The 18,280-nt window shown below is 34.8% G+C and overlaps 2 protein-coding genes and 1 pseudogene across 17 annotated transcripts; 2 read left to right on the top strand and 1 right to left on the bottom strand.

Annotated features, from left to right (window-relative positions):
- The first annotated feature begins 2,743 nt into the window (after positions 1-2,743).
- Positions 2,744-3,565, top strand: LOC104707539 (lipid transfer protein EARLI 1). The gene has a single exon (XM_010423915.3). It carries the CDS (start codon positions 2,809-2,811, stop codon positions 3,325-3,327), a length of 519 nt encoding a protein of 172 aa, XP_010422217.1. The 5' UTR covers positions 2,744-2,808; the 3' UTR covers positions 3,328-3,565.
- A 4,181-nt stretch (positions 3,566-7,746) lies between these two features.
- Positions 7,747-8,478, top strand: LOC104707538 (pEARLI1-like lipid transfer protein 1 pseudogene; annotated as a pseudogene).
- Positions 8,479-12,465: 3,987 nt separating this feature from the next.
- On the bottom strand, positions 12,466-18,078 carry LOC104707537 (oxysterol-binding protein-related protein 2B). 16 transcript variants are annotated; one of them, XR_015563358.1, is made up of 10 exons: positions 17,320-18,025; positions 15,775-16,140; positions 15,213-15,309; positions 14,642-14,976; positions 14,269-14,440; positions 13,935-14,123; positions 13,702-13,842; positions 13,404-13,616; positions 13,167-13,280; positions 12,466-13,082 (listed from the first exon to the last, which is right to left on the bottom strand). XR_015563358.1 is itself a non-coding variant. In XM_010423910.3 (10 exons), the coding sequence occupies exons 1-10, from the start codon at positions 17,644-17,646 to the stop codon at positions 12,912-12,914; spliced, it is 2,088 nt and encodes a 695-aa protein (XP_010422212.2). In that variant the 5' UTR covers positions 17,647-18,078; the 3' UTR covers positions 12,466-12,911. The 16 variants fall into 16 exon arrangements, 13 of the variants coding, with proteins under 13 accessions (XP_010422212.2, XP_010422213.2, XP_010422215.1 ...); XR_015563356.1 differs by having other exon boundaries at positions 14,269-14,424; XR_015563357.1 differs by having other exon boundaries at positions 14,269-14,424; positions 15,775-16,137; positions 17,320-17,990.
- Positions 18,079-18,280: the final 202 nt, after the last annotated feature.

Genomic DNA, 18,280 nt, shown 5'->3' with positions numbered 1-18,280 from the left:
AATCGAGTCCCTAGAACATCCTCCTCTTCATCGCCTTCGAAGCCGAGAGTCGAATCTCGCTCCCCAATCTCTTCCAAATCGTCCAATACTCAAAACCCAGGCCAAATACGTCCATAGGAACCTGTAGCAACCAATTTCAGCAAGAAAAATACACAAAACAACAACAAACAAGCAAGAACAAGGACATCAAAGGCTTAAATTAGCCATGGTCATGCACTCACCTCTTTGCAGGAAGATTCAGACCAACAGCAACGAATCCAACCTTCCTAGCAAGCTTCTAACTCCTTCCCAGCCTTGGATCTCTCAAGAAACAGCAAGGAATCTCACAAATCTCTCTCAAAAGCTCAAGAACAAAGTTTTCTCCCTTTGACTCTCAAAAATGATAAACGCCGACAAAGACAAACCCCAAAAACCCTTCCTTTCGTCGACAAACACTTAAGTAACCTGGTTCAATGGTTTCCCAAAACCAAACTGAACCAAAACGACGATTACAACATTCTAGTCGAACCAGGAAACCTTGGTGTCGACCGACACCACCATGGGTGTCGATCGACACCCACCCCCAAAACGCAGAGTTTTGGTTCGCGGGCGTTACAAGGAACGACATAGGAGATGCCACAACCGCAGATTGAAGCTTGACCTCATGATGTAGAAGTTTTTCATAGACTTCAGGGAGAGTCGGTGTTTTCTCACGTCCTTCAAGTTGATCAACAACAGATTTGTAGTCATCAGTCAATCCTTTAAGAACCGCCTCAACCTGATCTTCATGAGCCATGGCAGCACCTAACACCGCAAATTTGTCAAACCTCATCGTGAGACCGAGAAAGTATTCATCAACCGGTTTGGCGTTCTTCTTCCATGCTTGGATCTGATGACGGATCTGTTGAATGTGGCTTCGGCTTGGTGCAGCATAGGTGTTGGTAAATAATCGTGCCGAGGAGGGAGCTATATATCAGCCGATCCTGACGCTTCCACAAAGCGTAATCAGGATTAGGAGTCGTGACACCAGCGGTAGTGACTGTTTGAGGAGGCACCTCACCAGATCCATCGAGGTAGCTGGCGAGATCATAGACATCAAGGAGAGCTCGAACTTGGCGACTCCACATGATGAAGTTGGAAGCAGTAAGCTTTGTTACATTAGACATGTTAATGCTGAGGAGTTGAGGGGTATTGACGATAGCAATAGTCTCACTCGTGGCCGACATAGTTGAAAAGCGATGAGCGACAAAAAAAAAATTTTGTGTTGTGTATTAGGTATAGATCGTAAGCTAGCTCTGATACCATGTAAGCTTGGAGGCTGAATGATTCATTAGAGAAGGGATTTACAATATATATAGTACATGTACAATGGTAACTAGGTCAACACAAAACACACTCTCCTATCCTTTCCATATATATCTCCTATAATATATCCACAGTGAAACTTTATTATTAATGTGTCTTACTCCTTATAACAGTGTGTTTTATTTTCCTTATTCCTGGTTTCTTTTTAAGAAGTTATAAATGTTATTTTTTCAAGTTGACTTTTTTTTTTCTTCTCACATTGCTCAAAAGATGATATTTTCTTGTAGGACAAAATTTATTATCGACTTTAATAAATATAAGAACCAGCCTTTTCCAGAAAATAAATGATTATGCGCTACTCTAAATTATGAGTGTTCACATTTTAGTTTCATGTTTGGGTTATGCCCATAATCTAGATTCCTGTGTTTTTTTAAATGTGAAAATATTTTCTAAAATTTTAGTTGTATTTGTAAACAGAAAATAACAGCATAGATTAAACAATATTGTAAATAATATCAGTTTATCATTAAACCTCCATAATTCTAACTCTAAAATGTAGGAACATATTAAGTCACAAACAATACGAATCGATGTAAGAAAAAAAAAAAAAAAAAAAAAAAGACAAAACGAATCGTTTCAACCTTATTACCTTATAAAAAATTGGAGGTTCTGTATACACAACCTTAAAAACATGCAAGTTAAGTTTAAATTCTCTTGCTATTTGCGATTAGCTAGTTGTAAACTTGTAATTATGAGATCCAAAAAAAAATTCCCCTTTCTTTTACGTCACAAATGAGGCTACCATGTAAACGGACCAACCCGGTTCATGAATGATTTTGATGTCTCCTTCTTTATGCATAAGAGGATCCAAAAATTCGAAAACGTTTCACATGTATACATTTGGGCCCTTAGCTTCTCCCTCTACTGGGACTAGTTTGTGATAAATACATACATTTCTTCCAAAGCAAGGTTCGGGAAAGAGTGCAGAGCGCAACTATCTCTAGAATGTACTAAGAGTTAAGACCACTAGACTAACAGGTATATAACTTACGGACCTAAGATGTAAAAGCTCTCAAGTAAAATGGCTACAAGCCAAAGAGAATATGATAAAATGTGTAATGGGGTCATGAACTCATGATGGTGGTGATGATAACAGCATTTGACAATTTCACAATAATACTAATATGAATGCACGAATCATATATTATTTCTTAATTATAATCGTTTTACAATAACGATCTAACAAATAATTTCAAGGTTCTTTGAATCTACATGAAGGAAAATGAAAAGGTCAGAGTTTGTATATGTACGCGCAAGCAAATAAATAAAAACAGATGTTTTGTAAAATTACAAATATTTTTAAAATAATCAATTATACTAGAACAAGTTGGTCCTCTTGTTATCCTTCTACAACCCTATAAATACCCACACCCTCTCTTCATTTTTCTTCATCCCTCACTCTTAAACATACTCAATCTTTGAAACACCCATCCTAGAAAAAGAAAAGAAAAAAAAGAGACAACGATGGCATCAAAGAACTCAACCTCTCTTTCTCTTTTCTTCGCCCTCAACATCCTATTTTTCACCTTAACCGCTGCAACTGATTGTGGTTGCAACCCAAGTCCTAAACCCAAGCCTGTCCCAAGTCCTAAGCCCAAGCCGGTCCCAAGTCCTAAACCCAAGCCAGTCCCAAGTCCTTCCGTCCCAAGTCCTTCGGTTCCAAGTCCTTCGGTCCCAAGTCCAAACCCTAGGCCGGTCACGCCTCCGAGCACTGGTTCATCTGGAAACTGCCCTATAGATGCTCTCAAGCTTGGTGTATGTGGAAATGTCCTAAGCAGATTACTCAACATCCAGTTGGGTCAGCCATCAGCTCAACAATGTTGCTCGCTCATCCAAGGTTTGGTTGACGTCGATGCTGCGGTTTGTCTCTGCACTGCTCTTAGGGCTAACATTCTGGGAATCAACCTTAACGTTCCTATATCTCTCAGCGTTCTTCTCAACGCCTGTAACAGAAAGCTTCCGTCTGGTTTCCAATGTGCTTGAATGATATGAGCATACAAAGCGTACGTGCGCATTATTATAGTTTGAATAAATGGGTGTAAGCTACAGTTTGCGTTTAAACTTTTATTTGTAATAGTGAAATAATAAATGTACGTGTGAGGGTTTTATTGTTTTTTGTTTTTTCTGTTTTTGTAAACGTTCCCGTCTTCCTGGCGTCTTTGCTTTATAGTAGCAAGTTATATCTATTTTCAACACGTATAATGAAAGAGATTTTGTGCAACGTCTCATTTTCGAATTCTTGCATTTAGATTACTATTACAATTTTCAGATTAACATTATTATGATGTCAAATGCTATTTTTACGTGAACAGTTATTCACCTAAGGATTACATATCTCGAGATTAGTTTCAATTTTTTTTCCTTTCAAACATGAATTTCAAATATCCTAAAACTATATTTAAGACATTATATTATTAGTAGAAAATTCTCCAATGAAACATCAAAGTTTCCGAATCTGAGAATGAATAGCTCGGTTACTAAAATCAAAGTTTTGTTCTTGTTTGTGTAAGAAAATGTGATTTGAGTGATCCTGTCAATTCAATGATGTTTATGTGCTTTCATTAAATCATAGCCTATAGTATCGGAAGATAATATGTGTGGTCATGAGTCCATATTTAAAAGGCCTTGACCGAAAAAATTTGTGACGAAAAGTTTGAACCAAAATTAATTCTTGGCGAATGTTTTGATGTTGTACGTGCTAGTGTTCTTTCCATACTGATTTTTTATTAATCTATTTGATCCATAATGAGCGGTAGTGTTGAAGAAGTGATTAGTTTAGAACTCATGTTTATTCGGTCCTACTCAATAAAACATAACAAGAAAACTGGAGACTGGTTAATTCAGTGTTGAGGTTTAAGAGAGAGTCTTTAATTCGGATGAAGGGTTTGATATTATAAGATTTGAGTATAAGATTTTTTCACTCTGCTCTAAACCTTTATTGTCACGAGTTGGACATCTTTGCATGTTACAAATTCTTGATATTGAATTACTAGCTAGATCTTTAAAAAAATCTCGGCTCGAATATCCTAACTTGGTTAATCAACTTTTTTTTTTTCTTTTGCTTCAATTTCTCAATTGTATCGAGCCAAGGTTATAAATTCTCCAATTGAACTCCATCAACGCATAACGTGATTGGTAAAAATTCACAACAACTTTGTATGAACGTATATAATCTTTATTCGCGTGATAAGAACTCAAAAGAATGTTTTTTTTGTTCATTTTTATTTTCGGATCTAATTAACACTCATACGAATAAATGTTCATTTTCGTGGTTGTTTGACCCGTGACCCGTGATGGTGTGAATGTGAGTTACAAGTTCAATGACAGAAGCAAATGGAGGTATATGTGGGGACACTGATTTGGAGTCTTGCAAAGATATTTTTACGAAGTAATCAAAGATGATTAAAGAATAGCTGAATTGAATAACATATATAAAGTTTAGGTAATGAATTATTTTTCTTGGATATTTAGACGAACACATTATAAAAATTGCTAAAATTTTCTCTTTTATTTCAAATATATATCTACGAACACAATTTAAGTACATAAACATAGCTATAGTTAATCTCTAATATTGGGGGATGCAGAAGTCGATTTTACCTAGAAAACGACCATAAGAAACTTCTTGAAATTTATTGTAATTTTTAACAAATATACGAAAAAACTTAACTAACAACCACAAGAATTAAGAAAATGAGTATGGGGTACGTCTTCTACCCCTCAGAAGCCTAAATCCGCCACTAATGTACAGTGTACAACATATCAAACTAAACTTTACAAGCTAAACCCTAAACAAATCGTAAATCCTAAATCCAAAAGGCAAAATCTAAACTCTAATATACAAAGTTTCTTTACATCTATATATCGATAGTAACTGGCTTGACTACTGTGACAAGTTTATGTATATCTACAGGCCGTAGCTATATAATATCGTACATGTAAACTTAGTTATTCTCGTAACGTGTTCCCAATTTGACAAAACATGCAAGTTAGCATATCTTTTCCGTTTGACAAACTCCGCAATAAATAATTTTAAAATAATTATTATTCTTATTATTATTTAACGAATGCTTACAAAAAAAAAACACGAAAATGAGCGATTGAGATTAATCAGTCGCCGTCAGGTTGACTTGATTTGGAACCACTAATATTTTAGTACGTAGATTAAAGGTTTCTGCTTATATTTGGACCGCATATCATCAATTAATTCCTACAAAAACTCCAAACATATAAAGCCTTTATTTAGAAATTGTGATCCTTATTAATGAATAATGGCGAATAAGAAAGATAAAATATGTAGTCTTGGCCGACAAGAAAACACGTCTTTGTGTTAAACCAAAAATCAAAATATGTTACTTACGAGTTTAATATATGCAAGAAGGGATACAAGTAAAGATACAGTATTTTGATAATTACATATTAAATGTTTACATAACAAAATGTTAAACCAAAAGTAAAAATATTTTACTTACTCTGTGAGTCTAATACACTCTCTTAAAATAGAGGGACGTGTTACGGAGACGTTGTGAGGGTGTCAGGGAAGTGGTTTTTGGTAGAGAGATAGTCGAGTGCAAACATATATATATTTGTTTATATGTGAACATATCTCAAACTATCAGTTGATTAAGGCGGTGGTATTGGGCAGTCAATTTAAGAGAATATAATAGATCGTTAAATTTTACTGTTATTCAATTCTCTATTTTATAAATTCTTTTAAATTCTAGTATTATTCATTTGCTTGATTTCTGAATTCTATTAAATGCAAGCGTTATTTACGATTAAGAAATTTTCTATGACAAAGTGATTTGAGAAGAATTTAATAGAAATTTTAGTGTAAATTGTGAAGGATAAATTCTCAGATTTTAGGTCGAGATTTGAATAGATTATTGTTCTCCTCTCTTTTCCTCTTCCATCAACCCAAGATCACAACGCCGAGAGAGCAGTTCTTCTCTCTCACTTTGTTCCCTTGTCGGAAGCTATACATTTTGCTGGAAAATCATACTTGTAATTGGACCGGTGTCAAGTTAGGCCTTACGTCTCGGCAGCGTTGTTATCTCCGGTGACATTCGTAGGGTATTTCGTTTCTAACACTTTCACCGGAGAAATCTCATCTGAATTCATGAACTTCACTATGCTCAAGACTCTGTTTCTAGAGACCAACTAACTCTCTGGTTCAATCCCTGTTTTACAACGAATCTATATCTACCTAAAATGGTCAATTTTTGGAGAGGTTTAAGTTTTGATTTTTGGTCAATTTTGTATCTGTTAGTGTTATGCTTAATGGGCAACTTGAGAATTCTAAGACTGTTGTAATTGAAGTGAATCCATGCTATTCTGGGTAGAGTAAGGAGGATTGGTGAAAGAGAAAGATAAGATTTTTTAGGGTAGGTATTGGGGAAGAATGACAATATGGCAATTGATGAGAATTGATATCTATTCAATTCTAATAATCTGTTGCAAAATATAATTGTTGGAATCCAAAAGAAAGATTTAAAATTCTTTTACATTACTTGAAAATCTATAAATTATGTCTTCAATTCAATTAAATTCTGTTCTATTAAAGTCTCATCCAATACCCCTGATTTTGGATTCATTTTAAATGATACAATTAAGATGATAAATCGAGAACGGAGAAACTAATCTAACTATTGAGTAAACCATTTAAAAAAAAATATTCAAAATTTATGACTTGTGGTTTTCATGAGATTGTCCTAGTCAATTGCTCGATCAACTCTTAGAATAAAAGGATATAGTCATATAGAACACTACATGATCGTTGAAACCTTGGGTATAGAGAACATATTTGGAGGTTCAAGATAGTACACCCTTAAAACCCGACTACCATATTCTCATAAACCCGAATGCATGCATTGTTTTAATGTCTTCATATATATTTTATGCATACTTAACTTCAAAAACATTCACATATAACATATTTCGTGTGAAATATTTTTGGTGTGTCACCCAAGCAAGGATCGGAAAAGGATTGGAATTTAGTACCCAACCTTGACGTATAGAAGCCGTCAAGTAATATGGCTACGAGACAAGAGAAGCTGAATAGCTATGCACTGGAGTCACCCACAAACTCATGATGGTGGTGATAATAACAGCATTGACAATATGACATTATATACTTATATAATAATAATATATGACTGCATGAACTGCATATTTTTATTAAATATAAATGACATTCAACTGTAAAAACTATTTTCCAAATAATTTCGAGGTTCGACGACGTAGCTACATGCATGTAGGAAAATAAATTGTCAGAATTTATATATATAAGTAGATAAGTGCAAATAATTATATATATCTACGAATAATTAATCATCCTAAAATTGAATAAGTTGGTTCTCTTCTCCTTCTTAAACCCTATAAATACCAACACCTTCTCTTCATTTATATTCATCCAATAACCCTAAAAACACAGTATCTATCTTTATAAGAAAAAATAAAAAGAAAAATGGCTTCAAAGAACTCAGCTTCTCTTGCTCTTTTCTTTGCACTCAACATCCTCTTTTTCACGTTAACCGTTGCAACTAACTGTAACAGCTGCAACCCAAGTCCTAAACCCAAGCCAGTCCCAAGTCCTAAGCCTAAGCCATGTCCTCCTCCAGTCCCAAGTCCTTCGGTCCCAACTCCTAACCCTATGCCGGTCACACCTCCAAGCAACCCTGGTTCATCTGGAAAGTGTCCTATAGATGCCCTCAAGCTCGGTTTATGTGGAAATGTCCTAAGCAGTCTACTCAACATCCAGTTGGGTCAGCCATCATCTCAATCATGTTGCTCGCTCATCGAAGGTTTGGTTGACCTTGACGCTGCGATTTGTCTATGCACTGCTCTTAAGGCCAACATTCTCGGAATCAACCTTAACGTTCCTATATCTCTCAGTGTTCTTCTCAACGTTTGTGAGAAAAAGCTTCCGTCTGGTTTCGAGTGTGCTTGAACGATATCACCTATGTGATGCCCCTGCACAATATACATTTCCAAATTATTTCAGTTTGAATAAATGCATGTACAATAGAGTTTATGTTTGAATCTGAATTTGTTAAAGTGAATTATAAATGTGTGAATCTTATTTTGTAGCAATCTTTGTCTATTTCAACCCGTTTAGTGAAAGAGATTTTGTAACCAACGTCTCATTTTCAAATTCTTGCTTTCGGCCAAGAATTGTTTTTTCTTTCTTTAAAACATCCTTTAAACGATAATTTTCAATAATCTTAAAATTGTATATAAAACATTAAACGGGGGGTATGAATAAACCATTCTCCAAGATTGTGGTGTAATTGAACATCAATGATGTTCATGTTCTTTCATTAGCCTCTGACCGAAAGTTTTTGGTATGATAAGTTTAAACCAAAATCAATCCTTGGCCGAACGTTTTGATGCTTTGCTGGTGTTCGTTTATTCACTGTTGAAGAAGTGATTCCTTTAAAACTCAAGTTTTCCGGTTTAGCTCATTATAACATAACCGAGAAATTGGAGACCGGTTAATATGGTATTGAGAGTCTCGTACTCGGGTGTAACTCTGCTAGCTTCTTCTTATCATCAGTATTGAGGATTGAGAGTTAGTACGAGTACTCAGGTCGAACTCGATCTATTCTTATCAACGTTTGACACCTAAGATGGCGTGATAGGAACTTTGAAGAATATGTTTTTGTGTCTCTTCGGTTCGGGTGGTATGACCCGTGATGATGTAAAATGACAGAAGTAGATTGATGTATGTGGGGACACTGGAGAATTTTGCCATTTAAACTCTTGCAAAGATATTTACAAATTAGTAGTCGCAAAGACCGACTCTAAGAAAAAAGAAAATATAAAGTAGTTAGCAATACGAAAATTGAAGGTGTTATCCGAATTACATGTATTCATCCCGTCGATTGTCTACTTGGATACAATGTATCATGCATGTGTCATAACAAGCACGTGTTTACTGACGCTCTTCAGCGCAACATAAAATAACGGAAAACATAACCACGAGTGAAGAATAAAAAAATGCGTAAGAATTTGGATCCTTCTCTGAGTTCTTCGTTGGAGAGAAGGTAATATTTATAGAAAATTTTACCTCTTCGGATTAATATACCGAGTGAAAAAAATCCTCCATCGGTTTGAACCGATACTATGCACTCAAGTACTTTTTGCTTATTACCTTTGTCCTTTTGCGTCTGTAAATAAACCAACGAATCTCAAAGTTTGCATGTGATGTCATGTAACGTCTATGTTGTTCACATTGTGAGTTGCGAGTTGCGACGGATCATACAGCAGGTTATTTATTTAATACTGGTTTCGATAGCTTTAATTAATCCCTACATTAAGTCATTAATCAGAGATGAGCTGTTTTACCTTTCACATGTGTAAAGTAAAATATTTTTACCATTGAACTTCGAGGGATTATACTACAGTTGTAATCATTTTGATTATGGAATGGAAGAATTAGCTGAATAAAAAAACTCAAACGAGTTGTAACATTTTAAGCCAGTTTATATTTGGTCTGAGGTTTGAATATATGAAATTCTAGACTCTTGTGTTCCATTCTTGGATATTATTCATATATGTTCAGATATTAAAAATAATTAAATGTGGATATTATTCATATATGTTCATTTTTTTTCTATTTACTTGAAAAAGGCGATAAATGCCAAATATGTAGAATACTATAAATAAAGGAAAAATGCTATTTAAAAGTATTTTAAAGACCTTACTTACAAGTTACAAGTTAACACCTTGCTGGAAAGATAACTATTTGAAATATCTAGAATTAAAATGACATTGACGTTTGATCGAGTGATGAGATGCTAAATACGAAAAGTATTAAATAGCTGCCCAATCAAAATACATACCCTCTTTAACAATTTTCTTATATTTTTTTGTTTCTTTAGAAGAAGTTCGAAAAAAATCTTGTTGTATTGTCGGGTTTAACTATTTTTGGTCGTATCATCGTTGAAACAATGATATTTTCTACGAGGACAAATGTTAGTTTATTGACTTTAAAGAAGAGTAAACAAGTCTTTTTTTCCGGAAAGATCAATGATTTTTCTTACTCTACTTGTCTAGAATATGAGTCTGTTCACAACGTCTTTTATATGTTTGGGTTATATCAATACAATTTAGATGCTGACGTTATTTTTTTCTTCCTAATTTTAGTTTTGATTGCTTAGAACTATATATATATATATATATATATATATCAGTTAATTGTATAGTTAAAACTTAGTTTTGGGTCTAATCGTATGACAATTAGTGTTCAAACGTAAACTAACCTCGTCTTTTTTTGTGTGTACTATCGACTCTTATTCGACTGATGATTGATTTAAAGTTAGTAGGGTTTCTTTTTGATAAAGTTATGATAAGATTCTTCATGGAACAAAAATAGATCCCAAGTTTCACATTTGCTTCGGCAAACTTTTTCCTTTAAACTTTATTTACGTTATGATAAAGTTATCATTTTTATTATTTTTACGTGTTTCGCCATTCTTGAAAATTACTAGCTACTTTAGTAAACTGGTAAGAAAGATTGCAAAAAAATTCTCTTCTATTTTAATGCTTACATGTAAACACACGTGGTAATAGTTGATCATCAATTTAATGAGTTCGTATAGTATACATAAAGTAATAAAACTAATAATTAAGCTTTACAAACTCAACTCTAAACTCTATAATTACATTTATATTAACTGACTTGATTGTGAGTTGTGACAAGTGCATGTATTATGATATATCTATATTGAAACACACACATACTTTCCTTCACCATTCCGTCCTTATCAAATGTCTCTCATAAATTGGTAATGATCTTATCAATAGTTTTCCCTTTTTCTTTTCCTTTCTACTAAATAAAGTAGCTCTATCTTGCTATATATGGATCTACTTACATCTACATACACTATATCGCATACATACATATAACTTCTGAAAACATTGTCGTAATGGTTTTGCAGGTTGCTAGAACATGTAAACAAATATCTCTTATTTTGTGGTCGGGATTAATCTCAGTCGTCATCGGATTGACATTTTTTCAAACCGCTAATATTTTGGTAAAATAATGATTTATTAGTCTATTTGGACCGCGCACAGGCATAGCATCAATTCCTACGAAAACTCCAAACATATAAAGCCTTTATTTAGAAAATTATGATCGTCAACATCTAATATACGACGATCCATATTAATGATGAATACAAAAACGACGATCCATATTAATGTTGAATACAAAAACGACGATCCATATTAATGTTGAATACAAAAACGACGATTCATTGACATCGACGAGATATGGACTACTAAGCTTGAGATAGCCCATTCTTATTTAATAAAATATCTTTTGTTCAGAAAAACAAAATTTTAATAAAATATCCATCTTTGGCCGACAACAAACACATCTCTGAGTTGAGCCAAACAGCCAAAAAATAATAATGAGAGATTGTATTAATGTTATTGTTACTATTGCGAATTTTACGATATTAGAGATTGTATTAATGTTAGTTCTTGTCTGTAAAAGTCTTTCAAAGGTTGTTTTGTTTTTGCAATCTAACTTTCTATTTCGAAGAAAATAGAGATTACTGGGAAGTCAAACTAATATGCAATATAACATTTTATCGTCACTGTCAAATTTGTAAACTTTTAATAAAAAATATAACAAATCAAATTTTTATTTGAAGAATTTTTTAAAATTAAGATATGTGACTGCAAAATATATATTTTGAAAATGATAACATTTTTCTTTTCCTTTTCGCTCGATCAGATTAGCGATCAAAAATTCCAACGTCATGTCTCTCACTACCAGCAATCAACGACACTTGCTAGCGACATCTATTTGACTCTAAAACTATCTTCGGTGTTGCTTTTTTTTTATTAGCAACAGTTTTGGTTTGTCACAGCGTCTCTGATAACAACGCTAGCGTCACACTCTCCCCAAATCTTGCCTTCTGAAGGACTTAGTTTGAAGCAATTTTTTGTTGCTATCTGTTGTTGCTAGCTCAAGGTTACGAACATGACTTATATTGCTTATTATTCTTGACTTTGGTTGGAAATGGAAGATTAAACTGCAAAAGTTGTAATTTGGAGAGTTTGTTTTACAAAAAAAAAAATACCTTTGTTTTTGTATAAAAATGACCAACATACGCATAAACTCATATTTGAGTGGCTTTTTTTATATAGAATTAAGTACAAATAGATCAGAATGAATATTTGTCCAAATGTTGGAACCACACTAAATTTTTTCTTGGTGACCCTTTACAGTGAGGCTCACTATAAACACTTTATAAGACGCTCTTGACGCTATAACCAAAAAAGAAAAAAAAAGAAAAAAAAACATTATTACAAAAGAACTGAAAAAGAATACTTCATCTTTAGATCTCCCAAGTTTAGATAAACAGAAAAACTGAAGTCGGAAGAAAGCTCCGTGCTCATTTTCGAGAGACAATCTCTAGGGCGAGGAAGAAGTGCGGCACAAATGTATCCTAATCTTAAGCTGATTCACGGATCGACTCCAGTTGAACAAGTTTCTTGAGGGTATGAACCACTTTAAGGGCATCACAACTTTTGGCATATCGTAATACCTCAGTTTATACACAATCTGCCATCTCTTCGGTGAACTCTCCAAATATGTTAGGACAATCATCCCAACTTCTCTTATCCCGTGCTTCCCAGTAATCGCCTGTATACTTGTAACTTTGGCTCTCTCCTTGTGGCTCGAACCATCTCGGTCTCCACCCACTTTCTTGAATTTGCCGTGACTGCAATATCAAAAGCAATTTACAGTTGTTAAAACATAAAAAGGTTCATGGACTAGAGAACTAGTGTCGAGATACTCTCTGTACCATTCTTTGCCTTCTCTCTAATCGTTGCTTCTCTTCATTTGCCTTCTCATATTCACCGTTCTCCAAGTGACGTTGATCTGGTCGGAGCCTAGAATCTGTTGGAGGGAGATTTTCCTTAACCCAAATGAACAATATTACGACAAGATTAGCCAGCTTCTAAAACAAGATGTAAGTAAAGCAGAAACCCAAAAATCCATGTTTATAAATATAAACGGAAAGCAACACACTGTAATGTACCTCCAAACCAGGTGTCAGTTCATTTAGTGTGATCGCGAATGATGTTAAGTTGTATCTAGTGATATTAGGTGGTGGCTTTCTCGCTTTCCACAGTAATGAGGCGCCTTCCTTGTTGAGTCCCTCCCCAGGAGCAAAATAGTAAAGGCTATCATTCCATTTACCAAAAACCGTTGCAGCCTTTTTTCCAGTTACATCTTCTACAAAACCATTAACCTATACATATATATATGATTATGAAGTTATTTTAGGTATTCAAGACCTAGAAAACTATTTACAGTGTGTATCTCAGTGAAATCACCTGGTGGGGATTTCTATCGAGAATTGATTGCTCCTTGAACTTTAGCGTACAAGAATATTGGCGATTCCCACGGATTTGCATTGTCCCATGGTGATCACAGTACAGTTTACCAAGTAGGATATTGTATATAGTTGTTGTTACCTAAGAGCAAAAAACATATGGTTATCAGTATGAGGGACAGAAATAAAACGTGGAAAAATAAAGGAGCTTTGTAATTTATTTATATTGCATACTTTGCTCCACTGGAAAATCTCTCCATCATCAAACTCCAGAGTCAAGATTCCAACAGGTTCAAGTTGAATCGATCTCCCCCAAAACTTTGACCTGAGGTTTGTGTCTCCCCAGAACTTCCACCCTTTACCTTCGCAATGGCAGGCAATAACTGTTGGATGGTGGCTGACCTATTATGAGAGCACAATACCCTGACGAATTATATGCTAAACTTCTTAAGAGAAAATTCTCAATTTAACTTTTCTCCATGAAATTACCGATTATGTGCCGGAGAACATTGACATATATGTTCATCTCATTAAAACTTCAGTTATATAAGAGTATGTGTCAGATTACCTTCTCAGAGAAGAAACGAACTCCCTTGTCAGGAAAGTCAGCTTCATAAGTTTCCCCAAGCAAAGGGTTGAAAGGTTTACAGTGCCGTCCTTCAGTGGAAGCATAACCAGAGACCGCAAAAGCAGCAACATTCAGGGCTCTAAGGAGACTGTTCCCCTGATGATGAAAAACTCTGTTAATCCAACAATCTGAGAGGTCAATTCAAGATAAAGTCATAAATCTAGACCACCTATCATATCATGCAAGATCATAGAACTTATGTATTCAAAATCTTTAGTAATTGGTATATAACTTACGTATAGAGTAGAGAAAACATTCGCATTTCCAGAGGGAAGCCAATTACACAAAACAGTAAGTTGTTGAAGTCACTTACGGATTTTCCGAATGCATATGCCTGGTCCAAGAGATAAGAGTACTCCATGTCTTCAAAACACTTTTGGAGAGAGGATATTGGTTCATTGAAATAAACAGGAAGACAAACTCGTGTGAGATCCTTTCCAACATTGTCTTTGATCATAGACCAGAGACTGACACTTCTCTTTTTCTCTGCTGGATCAGGAAGCTTTGTTCGTCTCTTGATATGCGTGTGCACAGAACCAACATCAGGTTCGCCAAATGATTCCTTTGTGTCATGGAATGAAGCCTCGTCTTCCTCAGATATATCCTCAAACTCTTGCTTATCATCAGATGAAGCACTTGTACTGCATTCTAGAAACTAAATAATGTCAAGCAAAACAACACAGGGATCTCTATGCAATTCCACTGAATTTATGTAAAAGAAGCATAAGAAGAACTATCATTAAGGAAACAAATAATAGAATATCATAACAGAAATACTATTCTACTCTGAGCTAAAGTTACTCGGCAGCTTGATTGGTTAGTGGCAGGACTGAAACAGAGAAAGAGAGACAGAGATGTAATTAAGCAGTTGAAATTGTGTGTACCACTATATTTTCCACGTCTTAAGCTGGAATAGTTATGATTTGTTAATTGGTAGGGATTGTCATGGATCCCTGAGGCTTCAGCTTCAAGATTAGCCATCTGGACACAAAGAAATTCTCACTGTATAATAGTCAACAAGAATATAACCGAATGCAAGTGCAACAGAATCATCTTTAACAAATTTGAAAAGCAGTGAGATATCTTTCACAGATATCATTAAATGACATTCAAATTTTTTTATGCATGATACATAATTTGAGTTATGCCTAGACATAGATTTATGAAGTTCAGTAAATTATCAACTCAATGGACGAGATATCCTCATGAAAGGAGATAAAATAATGTAACACATATATTTGAATAATCGTCCCTTAGCGATTCAATGTCAAATATAGCTAGCATGCGTTTGTGCATATGCTCAGGTGTTACCAAAGCAAGTTATGCAACTGTACTGTAAAGCCTGTGGAATAATAAGTCCTTGTATGAAAGGACACAACACAATGTGAAGACCACACTAAACAACTAAGCCAAACCCATAAGATCATGAAAGAAAAGCAGCTTTACCTCTAGCTGCCTCAATGCATCAAGCAACTTTGTCCGTTCTTCATGGAGAAGTTTAATCTGTTCTTGAACTTCAGAGAACTCTGAATCCACGATTTGTTCGCACTCTTTTACAAGACTCTCGTTCATTCCCTCTTCAAGCAACCGTTTCTTAAGTCTCTCAGTAGATAGGGATAAATCCTTTGGTGATACGAAGGAGAAATCCCCACTAACTGACTGAAGAGGAACTATGCCTCGGGTAGATGCTAAAGCTTGTAACCATGCAGCTCTATCACTTCTAGAATCAGTCCTCAGATGCAGAGTCTTGGTTGCAGTAAATATATAAAACTTTCTATGATCAGATTTGCTTTCTCGGTAAGATGAAACCTGCTGGAAAACAAAAGAATGGAATGATATTCATCATACTACAAGCTTAATCCCTCAAACAAGTAAAAAAATTTCCAACTATAAATGTAAATAAGTTGAGATCAGATTAGAAGCTCTCATTTTCAAAAATGAACTATGAACAACAAATAAATCACAAGTTCCATGTTCCAACGAACAATAGAAAGCAAACACACAGTAATGCAGTTACCCGGAAAGAAAAAGAAAAAACACACGCAAAGCTTATGTCTGGATAAGCTTTTATTTAAATTAAGCAAATACAACTCTTACAAGTTAACAAAATATATATGGCCAGAATTTCCCCAAAGTGGTGGCCTTCAGCTCCCACACAGCCACACTCCATTATTTATCCACACTTCATTATTTCCTACCGACTAGTTATACCTACCATTCACCAATCATGTTGTAACTCCACCAAAAAAAAAAAGATATGACAAAACCTACTGGTCAAGGATAAGATGGCCAAGAAAAAAAATCATATACAAATCAAAAGAACTCAAGCCCATACCTGGAAAGAAGATCGAGGAACCAAAAAAAAAAAAAAAAAAATCAAAAGATAAAAGAGTTTTTTACATGTGACCAAAGATGACAAATTTCTGTTCACCAAAAAAAAAAAAGATGACAAATTTCTACATTTATTGGCTTTACTACAAACATAAACCAAAAATTTTAACGGATGTAAGAATGCGTAAATGAGTCAAATGTGTTCAGCAAACTGGTCCTGCAATACTAGATTGTACTAGTAGACACCAGCCAAAAAAGATGTTTTTATATCTTGGCTATTTGATTTTATCTGTAATGTAACTTTTAAAAACTGTTGAGAACCCCTCTTTAGTACTGCAATACCTGTTCATCTGGCCCACTACAGATAAGCAAGCTACTCAAAAAAAGCTTACCAGAGAGAGAGAGAGAGAGACTCTCATAATCTAAAAACAAGAATTGAAAATGCATAATGACAAACTACAGAAGTACAACCAATAGAGAGAAGAAGACGATGCTATAACAGTACTTTACTCTGTCACACACAAAAAAAAAAAAAAAAAAAAAAAAATCACACACCAACTGGTTCTGTAGAACACAAACCAATCAATCATGAGGCAAAGGTTCCGGGAACTACCTAAGCCAAACAATCTCATAATTTGAAATCGAAATATATATATATACCTTGAGATGAACAATGCCGATGGTTTTGTGATGTTTCCGACGACGACGGCCACTACAACTCTTCATCCTGGAGAGACGATCGGTAGAAATATCTCCGATTAACCTCACATCATCGGAAGGAGATAACATATTCACATTCTCCGGTCTTCGGATCTTAGAGTAAGATAAGATTCCGTCGCGGAGTAGGAACCATCTAGATCTCCATCCTTTGCCGTAATTAGTCCATTTATAGAGAATCCCAGCCACTGATCTTCTTGATTGAAGCTTCTCCCGATCGGATCCACCGTTCTCCGTCGCCGGAAGACTCTTCGATCTCGTCAAAGGCATCGCCGCCGATTTAGAAAAAAAAAAAAAACTAACGAAGGAGATGAAGATGATTAACAAAACTGAGAAGACAGATCACATTGATGATTTGATCAGTTAGATCATTAAGCTTCCCATAGTCAGGAACTTGAGATCTTTTTTCCCAGAGAAGTCGAGTGAGAGAGAGAGAGAGACAGCGTAATATCTAATTTTATGCGCATATATGTATATGCGTCATCATGATAATATACATATATGCGAATAATAACATGATATATGTTGTTAACTTAACTGAGATGTTCAAAGACGTGAATATGGAATAATCAGAAATGGTGTTCCTTGTATCTCTTATTTAACATTTTGGAAGTAGAAAACTTGTTTTAGTTATATGCTAGAAAGTTATAATTATTATTTGATATTATTTGATTAATTAGTTGCTTATAAAATAGATGTCATTGTAACATCTGCGAATTAAAATGTGCGTTTTAGGTAGGTGTTGATCGATACTAGAGATAGTGTCGGTCGACACCAACTTGAACCGACACTTGTTTTCTTGATTTGATGTGTTGATTGTGCTTGTTTGTTTTGCCTTAACAAAGGAATCTCAGTTGCTTGTGTGTATATCCCAGTAGATGGGAAGATTGCCTCACTGAGTGTT

Source organism: Camelina sativa, chromosome 8, assembly GCF_030686135.1.
Source record: "Camelina sativa cultivar CO46 ecotype springtype chromosome 8, ASM3068613v1".
Lineage (NCBI taxonomy): Eukaryota > Viridiplantae > Streptophyta > Magnoliopsida > Brassicales > Brassicaceae > Camelina > Camelina sativa.
This window is presented reverse-complemented; position numbering and strand designations above follow the sequence as displayed.